We start from the raw sequence: 14,833 nt of genomic DNA, 5'->3' as shown, positions 1-14,833 counted from the left end.
TTTACAACCTTCTATGACGGTATTGTTGGCGGGCGTTTGGAAGCACGCGTGTGTGTGTAATGGTCAATGATCCGAACGAAAATCTACACACATCATAAGGAACTGTAACCAAAAGCACCAGCCAATCCAAGCAAACGGGTAGCCAACCAGTAATCGAAAATGCTAATAAATATTAAAGAGGAACGCTATTTTTAAATAATTTTCCTAACGCACGGGGAGATTTAAATTTAGAGTCGAAAAAATGTCCAACCGACCAAAACCCCCAACACACAACTTAAACTGTCACCACATGTTAACCCCGGCTCAACACAGAGCGCGCGCGTCACCGGAATCGATGAGGGAATGATTTAAGAACAAAACACGTACAAAACGTGTAAGTAGCCGTGGCTGATTACTGGTTGAACAATTTACCGACGTTCGTTTTGTATCTTCGACAAATGTAAGTCCCCAGCAAAAAAGCGATAAACGTAAGATAAAGATTTTTATATGTAAATATACACTTAATCGCCTTTGTGCAGGTATGGTAATCTCTTTTGGTAGGCGAGCGATGTATTCAAGTGCTCCTTTACATGTACCGTTATCAATTGCAGATGAATCAGATCAACCGAGGAATTTTACACGGCCAATTTTTCCATTTTGATGTGAGAGATGATCGTCTACGTTTTATCCTTTTGTATATAACACAAGTCCACACTATATATTGACTACAAAGGATGCACTCAGTCTTATAAAACTTAACTAGAAACTAGAAAGGCAAATTTTAATTATTAACGATTTACATATGTTCTAAAATATGAAAGTAAATAATAGCCCATTATTCAATAAATAATGAGTACAATAATAATAATGATAATAATAATAATAATAATAATAAAAATAGTAATACGACAAAGCAATAAAAATAATCATATTTATAATAAATAAATAAAAATAATCAAAATAATCCTTCCTGAATAAAAACATAAAAATAACGATAATAATAAAATCAAAAATAATGTTATTACAAATAATAATAATAATTATAATAATAATAAAAACAGTAATAAAAACAATAAAAATCACAACAATAGCAACAACAATAATAAAAATCGTAACAGTCACAATAATAACAGTAATAATACCAATAATAAGAATAAACAATGGGATAGACATAATAACAATAGTAATAAATGTTAAACTCTTAACTCTCTAAAAAAAGTCTTTTTAGGCCGTCCACAAGGACAGAGGAGGCGTGGTAGGCCCAAATTGAGGTGGCAAGATGGCGTGGAGGCGTCCGCCATTAAGGCCGGGATAACGGACTGGCAGACGAAGGCGCGAGACCGTGAGCGGTTTCGGACACTCCTGAGGCAGGCCAAGACCGCAAAGCGGTTGTAGTGCCGGATAAGTAAGTAAGTAAATAAATGTTAAAAGAAACAACAAATTACCATTTTGAGCAAACCACAATGTTCGCAACTTAAATTTTGAGTTTGGAAATTGAAAGTTTGCTATTTTATTATAGTAATGCTCACAGATGGCACAGAAAAGCATCATCTTGAACTTGCTCAATGCTCAATGGTGTAAAAACAAATGACGTACATATAAACAAAGTTTGCAAAGTCTTCCAATAGAGCCATTAGGTAACGTACTTTCTCCGCAAGCCAATAGACAATAGACATTCATTTACCTTGTTTCGCTCCACACCATTATCCCTGTACCGGGGAATCACCAGGAGGAGAACATTTCGGACCGGGATGCTACTTACCTCCTCGCAAAGCTTTCAAACAGGAGACAGAGCAATAAATAAAGCACAACTTCGTTACCGTTCATTGCCGTTTTGGTCAACAGTCCCAACGGTCGTCCCGGGTTGCTGTCGCCAGAACAATGCTACAGTTTTAATTATCCTAATGCAACAACACTCATATCCCTGGCGCAATGAAAACAATTCCCACCGACAAACATAAACAAAAAAGTGGGATAACCACAGACTCTTCCGGCGAGGTCCGGCGATTCCGGTGCGTCATGTGTGTCGGCGAGTAAGAGTGAATCAGTAAGTTGAAGTTCTCGCCAGCGAAATGTATGTATTCAAGTCAGCTTGAAGGCTTTTTTCAACTCTTTTGACAACTCTTTTGCGGTTTTACTCACTCTGACCCTGCAAGCTCTTTAGTGGCTCAATTTGTTACTTATTACGCTCTAAGTTCACTCTGAATGAATTAAGATACAAAAAAATGATTTGCTATACTCAATGTGGAGAGTAAAAGTGAATCAAATCGCAAAAAGAATTAGGTAACACGTAAAAGAGTTGTTTAACGATTCTTCAAAGCTGCTCGTACACTCTGATTCAACTCACTAAAAGTAAATTTCTCATTATCAGGTACCAGGCATAAGGCAAAATAAATTACACAGCACATAATGCGCACAGCTGCACCGATTCAGTTGACTGCGCGCGAATTGATCGTCACGCGGCGGATTCTTATTTTATTTTCGGTATGTGTCTCTCACGCGGGTTTACCATTTTGTCAGCCCTTCCTGCCGCTGTCTGCCCTCCTGCCTACCTGCCTGCGCGCACAAGTGTTTCTATCCTTTGCTTCTCTGTCTTTCTGTAGTTTCTCGCACGATTCACCTTATTATTTTTTTTTTCGTGCGCACTGGCGCCTACAATAATCCATCTTTCTAGCATCTTTCCACCCTAGTGTTTTGCACTAAACCACCACACTGAGCGCGCCCCGTTTTTCACGTTCTAGTTTTAAGCGATCGTCAAACAATTTAACCTCACCCTACACCCATCATTTCGCGATCAAGATATGGGACAACGTGGGAGGGACAGGGGAAGCTTTAATAAAACTAACTTCATTATGTGATCATTGCTATGCGATGGTGTAATACGCACACGGTCCGCGTTCCTTTTTGTGAGCATGTGTGAGAGATGAGTTCCGTAGGGGGGTGTGTAATAATGTGTGTGTGTTTTTTGTATGTGTACATGTACATCCTGTTGTGAAACGCTCATACATTTACAATTACTTAATGATGGTTTAAAAAATGATACAAACTAAACAACTAAGGTGTGTCCCTATTTCAACCTCTCCTTATTCGAATTCAGAGTTGGATCGCAATGTTTTTTTTTTCTTTTGTAATTCCTATCCCTTTCTAGCCTTCACATTTGTTCCGAACTCTCCTTGTTTGTATTGAATTGTACAGATTATTGTGTAACAACTGGATTTCCATATTCTGTACCATTTTTAACATACAACTCTATCTTCTTCAATCCTCTTGCTTTCGCTCGTTCAGCACACATATGCTACGGCACAACTTACTGTTGCGGGGGACAGCAGTTGGTTGGGTTGGTTGTTTCAATATGTTTGTATATTTTTTCAACTTACGCTCACTTTGCTAGTTGTCCAACATATATATTTATATATATAGAGCCAGACTTTTATTATGCTTCTCCGGACATTGAAATATTTATCAAAATTACAAAGTGTTTCCGTACTACACTTCATACACTTCATTCCAACCTTATTTTCTGCTGTGTGTTTTTTTTATTAACTCACTAGGATTTTTGTTTGTTTGTATAAATTACTTAATTGTTCATAGTTCCTTTGCTGTCGGCATCCTGTGGCCAATTCGCTTTCTAGATATTAACACAGAAGCCCCCCGCGATTATGTGACACAGGCAAGGGGAGGGGGGTTATGTTGTGCCGTACACTGAGCCCGTCTGTCTATCTGTGTGAGTGTTGGCACTGAAACACATGCAGTAGATAGGAGTTTGTTGATGGTAAATGAAAATGTGTAAGCCAACAGATTGTTCGGTGAACAGAGAAATAGATCGTTTGATGCACAAAATTTACTGGTTTGTTGTGCATCAAACTATCTATTACTCTGTTTGTTTGTAGAGCGTTTTCGTTAATCATTGAAACACAAAATGTTGTTATCCGGGTTGTTTAACATTTTAGGCTACAAATATTATTGAAATCTAGGGTCAACGATTATTTCGAGCGTCTTCTATAATGAGTTCTTTGCGGTTATCCTTCACAATATTGATACTGCAACCAGATAATGACGTTATGCGCTCGGCCGGTGTGTGAGTGTGTGTGCGGGGTGGTAGGGGTTTTGGTCATAACATTTACATGTTAATTACAAGCTACATATTACAGGGTGATAAATTTTAACAATGATTTGTATTGTTCCTTTTCACGTTCTATGCGATGTGGATATGATGTGCGTAAGGATGCTGTTTTTTGTTGTTGTTTGTTTTGCTTTGTATGACACACAATACACACTGGTTTAAACTACTATCTTTGATAGCGCGATTGACAAGATTCGCTTTCCTTACTGTTGATAGCTAAAGATTGATCTGTACCTCTTCCTTTTCTTGTCCCAAAAAAAAAAAGGGTGGCTTTCAAGAGAGATTCCATGCCACTGTGTCAAAAACAAATTTCGTATCTAGTATGTGTTCTTGATGAAGGTCCTCACAAACAAAAAAATGTCATATCACCAAAAATAACCGATTGAGCAAAATTCGTATCCTAGACAATTCGTAACATGAAAATTAAATACAAAAATATTATTTATGGTTCTAGCATCAACTGAAGGGTGGAACAGATGGATTTGGGAAACGAAACCAAAATTCGTTTCTACGTAAATCAAAAACACGTGTTTCATTGCTTTTAAGCTGTTAAAAAACTTTATGAAGATGGATTTAGAATGAAAATGTTTGCCTTGAAACATTTGGATTTTGAGCTCATGATGCCATTGATGATATGTTAAAGAAAAACAATCTGCTCAAACAACTGGATAGTTTTAATTGCGTTCACTAATCTTGTTACCAGCATATGCATCCATGTGTGAAGAGACCATCCTTAACGTGTTTACTTTTGCGTTACACGCCGTTAAATGATTACGTTACGTAATGCATGGACGTTCTCTTATTATGAAATCGCACATTGGTAACAAAATCAAAACCGTCTCTTGGTCGAAACTTTGGCCCCTGGTCGTGGGTATGGAAAAGGAGGGAAACGCGGTGTTCCAGAAGAAGGATGGTTGCCGATGACGATCTGGCCGTATCTCTTAGCAGCAAAATTGTTATTAGGGAAGATCGGTAAGTCACAAATAACCAGTAGATGAGAAAAAGCGATCCAGATTGCATGTGTAATTAATTTACGAAGGTAATTAGTAGCGGTTTGCTAAATGAATGCGGATGCTGTTATGAACGAAGTCTTTTGAAGTCAATCATTTGCCGTAGTTTGCGTTTTCAATTTGATTCTCTTTTTATTTCTTGATTGATCTCACATTATTTACACTACTACAGCTTGAACGATTTTGTAAGCATTCATAGAACCTTCCGCTGAGTAATCGTGCACTGGAAATCCCTGGTGGCAGTTTTGGAAAATCGAATGAAATCGTTGTTTTAGTACGCTTGTTTTTGAGATGAATGGACGCGATTGGAAAATGTGTTCTGGGATACACCTGATGAGTTTTGATGATTCTAACTGGAGATGTTTGAAATATCTCCACTGTATGAACGTAGTCTCAATTACAATCCCAAATGTAGGCTTGAAAGATAGTTTCTTTTGATATAAAACATAGCATATAACCCTGAATCGCAATGCAGTAGAGATGCACAACCTTATGCCGAAATTTCAGAGGGACAGAGAGACTAACTCTGTAAGTATTTACTCTATCTAAATTGCTAGAAATACTTGCTGGATAAAAGAGCTCACACTACACGAATCTCTCCTATCGGTTATGCATGTGAAACTTTCTTTCCTCTGGTTGCATACAGCGGTCGGCCGTTGCTTATTCGATTAGCCTTCATCAGAGCCATACGTAACACCTCGGGAGAAATGCAGATTATTCTTTGCTCTACCTGTACAGGGCGCACCCTTTTTTTGGAAGAGAGGGATTTTGGTGCAATGTATGGTGCAATGTAAGGAGTGAATATCGCGGAGATTACAAAAAAAAAAGAAGAAAACTCCATTTCTGGGCGATACACAAGCTACCACACACCCAGGTGATTATCCTTCACAAGCTCCTGCACCGTACTATCACGCCACCAAACACATGCATCAGTGCCAGGCCGTTTTTTCCTGCAACCTTCAATCCCACGAACACCACACGGTGTGAGGTAAGAAGTTGGATGAGAGAAAAAAAAATCGCAGGACAGAATTTCTACACATATGCATTCCACCAACATTCCACCACCGACGTCAGCGCAAGACCGTGCCCCTCTTGCTAGGTTACGATAATTCTAATCGCGCTTGAGATCATTGCGAAAGTCCTACAGCTATTTGACAGCAGATTTGCAGCGCTCTTGTAAAGTTGCTCGCTGTCTGCGTCTGTGTCTGGGTGTGTCGCGTGTGTCTGTCGTACCCCCTCGCTAAAAGGACGGACTACTACTACGTGATCGGATCGTCGTCGAAGTAGGAGTGAAAAAAATCCACACCGCCAAACCATGCTGCTTCTTCGAGCGGTATGTGCGTATTATGTTGCATGTGTAAACGCGGTACAAAATGCGGCGCCTGGTATATTGCTCCCAATATTCGCTCGACGCTGTGTGCTCGTCGCTCGACGCGCACACAGTTTCATGCTGCAGTTTTCCGTACACAGGGAGAGAGGTTTCTTTTGGTTATACGTGAGCATCGCATGATGCTGGTGTGTGTCGAGATACGTTCTTTTTTTTTTCAAATGAGATGGTAATGAACAATGAAAGATGACATGCGCTGGTTAAACGGTCCGCTGTGACGGCATATAGTACATTGGTTTTGTTCCTTCGTTCGCTGTACCTAAAACTTCTTTACAGGGGATACTTGAAAGGATGAGAAGAAGGATTCCAGTGCAAAGCGGATCGGACACACGTGACCATCAGTTTTTTTTCTCTTCATCAGTTAAACTGCCACTATTGTTTCGCATATGCATGTTAGTGCTGGTGTATTTAAAAAGATGCCTAATGTACGGTAAATATATTAATCATAATAATAATTATAATAATATTAATAATGATAATAATAATAATATTCATGTGTAAGATACTACTGCCTTCTGCTCCTCTCCTCTAGCAACTAGAATTATTCCCTATAATTTCCTTAAAACGTTGCACTACCTGGTTCCGCCCGTTCGATTTGAACACGGGCTATCGCTTCAATCGCTGAGTAACGCAACGGTTCCAGTGTCTGGCTTCAAGCGAATAAGCTCCACTCTTTCCCTCGCTCTGATACGCTTTACCGCTCTAACCCAGCCATCTCTTTTGCACCTGCATCTTTGAATTCGCGCCCCCCTTTCCATGCCTGATCTGACCGGCTATTGCTGAGATGATGATTGTGGTGATGCAGAGGAGTTCGAGCTTGTGTTCATTTTTTCACTTCACACTATTCACACTTCCTTTGTTCCAGTTCCACCTGTAGGTTCAATAACGTGGGGAAGGGAGTTGAAGGGAGGGCACACACGGCACATTGATGTTTTAGTTTTTCCTTATTTTCCTGTAAAGTTATTAAACCTTAAATTAGAACACATCTTCATACAGCGTCAACGGTCTGTTGAGCTGATAATCGCGAATGCAGATTGTATCGAAAATATTGCAGGGCAATATGGATAAACAGATAATTTAATAGACAAGACCATTATTAGCAAATTTACACTACTATCATTTTCATGATAGTACGATAATGTTCACCTTTTCAGGATTATGCAGTGGTCAAATATGCCATTCTTTTCAATGTTATCATTCCTATTGATGGTTTGGTTTGTAACCGAGAGGTATTTATTTATTTGTAATGTTATTTTATATTTCTCGACTCTTCTATATACTGTTATCTCTTTATATAGGGTAAATGTACCAAAAGTGGTGCAACTTTAGTGATACAGATGTGTTTTAATGGATTTAAAGCGTCGGGAAAGTTTTTTTTAATATTTCAACACATAGCAATTGTATGATTGTATTGTATAGCACACATCACATTATGTATTATTTTTGCCATCAAAATCATTTTTTCCATCAAACACATGAAATTTACACGAAAATACATATTTTTGTTACTGCTTCGTTGGACCTATAATAGTGGTATGGTTCCTATAGTCATCGTATTGTATTCCTATGGTGGTGGTAAACAAAAATACCTTAAAAACAGTGTATAATATCAATGGAACTTAGTTTTGAAATCAATGGAACTGTTTTCGTATGAATAGCAAGATTACTACCATAACTTACATTGATCGTAAAAAATGTATAAATTTGATTCATGAAAATATTGACCTAAGTACTGCATAACACCTGTCGTCAACCCGCACCCGGAGATTGAGCTTGATTCGAAGTCGATTTTTCACTCAGCCAGAAAGACGAATTTTTGCCTTTGTTAGGTAAATTATTCACATAAAATTCGTTTCTGTTGCTTATTTTAGCGAAAACAGTAAGCAGATGTGTCAAAAATATTCTGAAAAATGCTTTTTTTCACTGTTTTTATGACTATAACCACTATATGAACATGCCTGTGTTGTGTACCTATAATGGCACTATGTTAAAAAACCCTTTAAAATATTATCAAAAGGCAATGAATGTTTGTAAATTACTAACATTTAATAAAAGTTATGTTAAAAAAAGTAATTGCGTTGTTATGTGGTTATTTACAGCGTTAACAAATATATGAGTTTCGTTATGAAATCCTGAGGTTTTGAAAAATGTTGACACATTTCACAAAACAATAGATTTTTCACACTAACATAAATAACTTAATTACTTTTAAATGATCGTATGGAACGCATTTTAGTGCAATGCCACCACTATTGCTATTACCACCACTATAGGTACCCAACTAACTGAAAGCTATTTTAAGGATTATTCCTTAGACATTATCTAAATTGTTGTCAATTAGATATACATGAATTAATTATAAGGTGATTTAACTTCCCATTTTTGATTAGCCATGTTTAATGAAAAATGTGATTGAGTTGCAAACCACATTAAGCTTATAAACATTGTATAGGATTACGATTAAGAAATGTTAATGAAAACCCTAACTGTTCCTCTGCAAACGTAAATGTGCTATGGTCTTGCCACCTACTAAACTTTCCACATGGTACACAATACTAAACTCACACACAAACCCAACCGAAACTTACCTTCTATTGTTCTAACTTGTAAAGCTGATCGTTTCATGCGGGGATATTGGGATATTATTCCTACATTAAACTGCATTTCAGAGCTTCCGTCTCCGCTACTATATTACAAATTCCATCGCCTCCAGGCTGCCCCGACGCTCACGGCCGGCTGTGGCCCGCTGCTTCACAGTACTACACAGCATTATGGGTGAACTGCTTCTTAGTTGTTTATTACTTTTATTTCTTTTGTTTTTCACACAAGCACACTCATCTTCACAAATCAACTCGCTTCGATTGTTTCTTTCTTGCTGACCGAACGGTTGATTTGTTGCAATGGGGCGCCTTTCTTGCCCGCACGAGAGAGCGGCACGGGGAGGTCATTCTTTCTTCTGCATTGTTGCCCAATAATTCAATGGTCGCCGTACACACCAGACACGCACACGTACTGCACCAGCTTGCAGCTTGCATTCCACATTTCCACACACCACGCACACTACTACTACCTTTGAGCTTCTCGCTGTTTGCTTTCCGCTACTACGCACAAGACGATTTGATTTCCCCTCATTTGCTTTTGCCAATTTTGTTTTACCATCACTGCTCACACATGCTGGCATGTTTAGACATTGCGCACATACTCCACACTTCCCCCCAAAATACGGTATTTAGCTTTAGCTACATCTCAGCATCCTACACACTTGCACTAGGTTTGCTCGTTTGCATCGCTGCCATCACAACACACTCTTTTGCAGCTTGCAGTTTGCACGAGCTGCCGTACGCACGAATTCAGCAAAAAAAAAACACGAATCGATTCAAACCAGAAGAAGCGAACAGGCCACTGGCAGGGAAGTGGAAGTGACGTCGACGGCACTCTCTCCTTCTACTCCTCCTCCTCCTCCTCTTGCTCAACACACTGGCTTACACACTGGGTCATGTAGTAGGTTTGGCGACTGCATCTACCCGCAGCTCACCGCACACCAGCGAAGGGCACCGGCGGTGCGGCTCAGTGGTTCAGCCACGAATGGCGCAAACAGTCGGCGGCGGTGGCACGCGTTCGCGGATCGTAGTCCAGCATCGGCTTGAGGAAGTCGCTAAACTCGAACGCGTCCTCGTCCGACCATTCGTACTTCTCGATCAGCACGTCCACCAGGCCCCACGGCTTCAGGCCGGAGATGTTCTTCAGCAGGCCCTTCGAGTTGAACGCGTGGCTCGAGTTCTTGCCGGACAGCGCGATCCGCTTCGGGATGGGCCCGAGCAGCTCGATGATGTGCGCGATGTGGTCGTCGTCCCGGCAGTAGTCCTTGCCCGAGAACGGCTCGAACAGGTAGTCGCCGGTGGCCAGCTCGAACGCCATGCAGGCCGTACTCCAGATGTCCGCCGACGTGTCGTACCCGGCGCCGATGATGACCTCCAGTGACCGGTACTGGCGCGTCTGAATGTCCTCGGTGAAGTGTTTGTCCACCCAGCACGCGTTGCCCAGGTCGGCTATCTTCACGTCGATGTCGCACACCTCGAACGCCGCATCCTTGCTTTCCTGCACCGACGACAGTATCTTCCGCACCGACTCGCTGATGTCCAGCTTGGATGACGACGTGACGAGCGACGAGGAGGAAGGCTTCTCGGGCGATTTCGCGTCGCGCTCCCGCCGCTCGTCCCCGTCGTGCACGCGGGCCGTGGGCGATTTCCGGTCACCCGGCAAGTCGTCATTGTTGTTCGACGAGGCAGCCTCGCTACTCGATGGGCTGGAGAGCGTCGATGCGGACGGTGTCAGGGTTGGGCGTTCCTCATCGCCCGACGAAGGCGTACCGGCCTCCGCGACACACTCTTTACCAACACCACCAGCAGTAGTCGTTGCCTCTCCCGTACCGTTCACTAGCAATCGCCGCGCCTCTCCGCCCGCCTCTTTCCTTTCCAGCGGCGAGTTGGGCGTACCCGTACCCGTGGCTGTGTTGCTGCCCGCAGTCGAAACACCCTTCAGTGTCGCACCACCACCAGTACCTTCCGCGGCCAGTGCCAACAACGGCTTACCGGACTCCATGCCCTCTGCAGTTCCATTTTCCAGCGGCAGACCGGCCGCCAGCCCGCCACTGCCGGAGGAAGCTCCATCGACCGCCACCGGGGCGCCAAACTCGAGCTGCTGGATGTGCTCCATCTGCTGCCGGATCAGCTCGTGCTGCATCTTCGCCTTTCGCTTCAGCTTCTTCTTCTTCGCCTTGCTCATGTTCTGGCTCATCGGCTGCTCCTGGAACTGGGGCGGCGCGGCCGAGATGAGCGAGATCGGCAGCTTGCAGCCCATCGCGTGCATCTCCGTCGCCTCGCAGGCCAGCTTCCGCACGTAGCTCTCGTTCACGCACACCAGCACGTTCTCTGGCTTGATGTCGGTGTGGATGATCTTGCACTTGGTGTGCAGGTAGTCCAGCCCCTCCAGCACCTGCCGGATGATGGACTTGACGTTCGCCAGCGGGATGCCCCGGTAGTTCGACTTCATGATCAGCTTCAGCAGATTGTGCCCGAGCACCTCGAACACCATGCAGATGTGCGTGCCGTTCACGCCCGTTATCCGGAAGTCGTTCAGCAGCTGCACCACCTTGTTTCGCTTCGGGTCGGCTGGGTCCGCGTTCGTGATCGACTTCAGGATGTGTATCTCGTCCTTGGCCGTGTCGCTGAAGTGTTGCGCCGACTTGACGATCTTCAGCGCCACGTACCGCTTCTCCTCCAGGTCCCAGCTGAGCCACACGGTCGAGAAGTGGCCCCAGCCCAGCTTCCGGATCACGTGGTAGCGCTGCAGGAACAGGTCGCCCAGCTTCACCGGATGGTAGCCGCCGCGGCAGTAGTCTTCCCGGCACTCTTGCTCCTCCTCCTCGCTGGTGTAGCCGTCCGCGTCCCGGTCCCCGTCCTGCTCGATCGTCTCGTTCGACGAGCTGGTAGTCGTGTCCAGGTGGTGATGCGGCTGGCCCGCCGACTTGGAACCGCGCCGCCCGATCAGCTCCGCCGGCCCGTCCGACGACACCGAATGCTGACTGTCGTTCATCGCCGATCCACCGCCACCGCCGCCAGTCATGCCCGCCGCTGTCGCGCCCGACGTCGTGCCCAGGATCATGTCGTCATGGTCGTCGTCGTCGTCGTGCTCGTGCAGTTCTGACCCGCCGCCCACGAAGGCACCACCGCCAATGGAGCCCGCCGTTGCGGCCGACTGGTAATTCTGGCCGCTCCTGCTGTAACTATTGCTGTTCTGCGCCGCTGCCTGCGCCGCCGCCTGCGCTGCTGCCGCCGCCACCACTGCCGTCGCCTGCTGTTTCGCCTTCTTCTTCGCCGTCTTATGACGCTTCTTCTTCGCCTGTATCGTCAGTACGTGTCGGTTCGTGTCGGGTTTTATGTTCATCGCTTGTCTGCTTGCTGTAACGTCTGCCGTCGCTTGCCGGAATCACTGCACTCTATCCTACCGCACGCACGCACGCACGCACACGCACGCACCCGCCCCTTTCCTCAGTACACTCCTCCGATACACACCCGTATTATTGCTCTCGCCTGTTCTAACACAGCACACTCGCGCACAAACACACACACGCACCACAATGAACCGATTGCTCTCTTCTCACTCTTTTGCTCTCAATCTTTCAGCTACCCCTCTCACTCTCTCTATTCTTCAATCTCTCTCTCGCTCGCGCGCACTCTATCTCGTTTGCACTCGCGCACTATTGTTTTTGTCTTGGCAAACTCTCTTCCCTGCCTGTCTTTCGTTGCTTGCCTTCACGCACTCGCACCGTGTTTCGCGATTTTTCTGAAATCCCTCTCCCTCGCGTAGGTCGGAGAGCCACGGAACAATAATAATATTCTGCCCCCACCGGAGGATTACGGGGGTGGTGAGCGCTTCGATGAGAACAAAAAGAATTGTAGGGATTGGTCCTCGAGGCTTATGCAACTGTGCTAATGCTGCCGATGCTGCTGTTGCTGCTGCTGCTGGTTTTGGTACTTTTCCGATCCTTTCTTCCCGCCGTTCACAGCCCTCGTGGTGGCCCGGATTGTTGGGATTTCCGGACGGACCGATGGCTCAGGCAACGTAACGCCGCACAAAACAAACACGAAACGGAAACTGTGGGGAAAGGGAGGCAACTAAAACGGACCAACTAAAAAAAGAATGGAAAAGAAGGGAAAACCAATCAGTCACTTTTCGGGGAGCCCATTTGCACTTTTGCAGGACATGCTGCACACAGACACACACACACACTCCGAGCAACGAGGAGAAAAGGGGGGTAACGTCTACTGCGATCTGCGGCGGAAGGTGGAAAGCGCTCGCGGGAAGCCTAAACAAGTGGCTCTTTTTTCCCACACACTGCGGCAGCGGTGCAAAAACGGGAAGCTGTCAGACACCGAATCAGAATAATTTGCGAGCACGGCCGCCTTGCCTCTCCTGAGCATCACCATGGGCCGTGGATTGATGCTGCTGCGGCTGCTAGGGCTGCTGTCACTGCTTCCGCCCGATCCCGTGCAGAATACATCCGGAACGTTCTCGCCTGCTCGGAATGTGGTGAAAATTTTTACAACCACACACACTCTACACACGCACGTTTTTCTCGTTCTTTTTTTTTTTTTGCTCACGCTGCCTCCTCTAGTGGCCGTTGTTGCTGTTGTTGCCCTTTTCGCAGCTGCTTCTCCGCTCGCACACACGCACGGATCCCAAGATGATGCGCACCGACGGACAATGCGCACCTGTCAAGATGCTTCACTGGCGGGGTGGAGCGTATTCCTGCTTATGCCGATTGCAGCGTTTTTCCGGTTTCTTTTCTTTCTTTCTTTTTTTGCACTGCAAACTGTTCAAGCCATGCGAGAGGGCACGGGTAAAGGGTAAAGCTAACCCGATGATTATATGCTCTTCAAAATTTACCTTTTTTATCGTTAGCAGCTCTAGCAAGAAAATTTACTTCAATGTCAACTGGCAAGCAGCAAATCGATGTACCGAGCAGCCAGGAAAGCTCGAGCAAAATGGAAGTCGACATAACGAATGGAGTCGAGCGACCCGATGAGCAAATTGGTTGATTTTTACAAAGTGGGTACAATTGGTACAGGTGTGGTAGAGCCAGTGCCTGATCCGAAGCGATTTTATCAGAAGGCCCAAAGTGTATGAAAACCAGGTGGTCTCAAAGACGAAGAAGAAAATAACGAAGTTTTTTATGACACAATGTGAACGTCACTTTTTGATGGAACCACGCGACCAATCATATACAGGCGTCCCCCGAGTTACGACGATTCGCAGATACGACGATTTTGAATTTGACAGTTAAAAGTTTTCATTGAGAAGAAATTGATGTATTTTTTTGAATTTTAGGGCCTGTAACCGTTATATACACATTTCCAAAGAATCCACAACTACCCTATCTTGAATATCTTGAATATATATTGTGTACGGTTTTTAACATATAATTATTACATTATCAAACATTATTTTAAATAATCGCCGTTCTAGTTCTAGCGATGCATAACTTCAATGCGAAACCATACAACAGAACAGAGGGATTGAGAAAGATCTCCTCCAAGCGAGGAAGCTCCACTGGTTGGGTATTCCACCAACAGATGGCGCCACCAGCTTTTGGCTATTTTTAGAATACATGAGTCGTTTTCCGTTTGCTAAACAAAGTCTTTTTATATTCCGTTTAGGTTGAGAGCTTGAGTCGTTTAGAAGCCGTTTAGTGGTCGTTTAGTAGATTTGGGGTACTTGGGATGATGAGTTGTAATACGCCATCTATTGAGCAAACTAGTGAAGCTATGATTT

The 14,833-nt window shown here is 44.3% G+C and overlaps 1 protein-coding gene across 6 annotated transcripts; it reads right to left on the bottom strand.

The window, feature by feature from the left end:
- Positions 1–3,107: 3,107 nt before the first annotated feature.
- LOC121591345 (SRSF protein kinase 3) lies at positions 3,108–14,053 on the bottom strand. 6 transcript variants are annotated; one of them, XM_041911731.1, is made up of 3 exons: positions 13,949–14,053; positions 9,088–13,190; positions 3,108–7,451 (listed from the first exon to the last, which is right to left on the bottom strand). In XM_041911731.1, the coding sequence occupies exon 2, from the start codon at positions 12,443–12,445 to the stop codon at positions 10,067–10,069; it is 2,379 nt and encodes a 792-aa protein (XP_041767665.1). In that variant the 5' UTR covers positions 12,446–13,190; positions 13,949–14,053; the 3' UTR covers positions 3,108–7,451; positions 9,088–10,066. The 6 variants fall into 6 exon arrangements, with proteins under 6 accessions (XP_041767665.1, XP_041767663.1, XP_041767664.1 ...); XM_041911729.1 differs by lacking the exon at positions 13,949–14,053 and adding an exon at positions 13,631–13,942; XM_041911730.1 differs by lacking the exon at positions 13,949–14,053 and adding an exon at positions 13,663–13,942.
- Positions 14,054–14,833: the final 780 nt, after the last annotated feature.

This window comes from Anopheles merus, chromosome 2L (assembly GCF_017562075.2).
Source record: "Anopheles merus strain MAF chromosome 2L, AmerM5.1, whole genome shotgun sequence".
Classification (NCBI taxonomy): domain Eukaryota; kingdom Metazoa; phylum Arthropoda; class Insecta; order Diptera; family Culicidae; genus Anopheles; species Anopheles merus.
The sequence above is the reverse complement of the archived record's forward strand: the minus strand, read 5'-3'. Positions and strand labels throughout refer to the sequence as shown.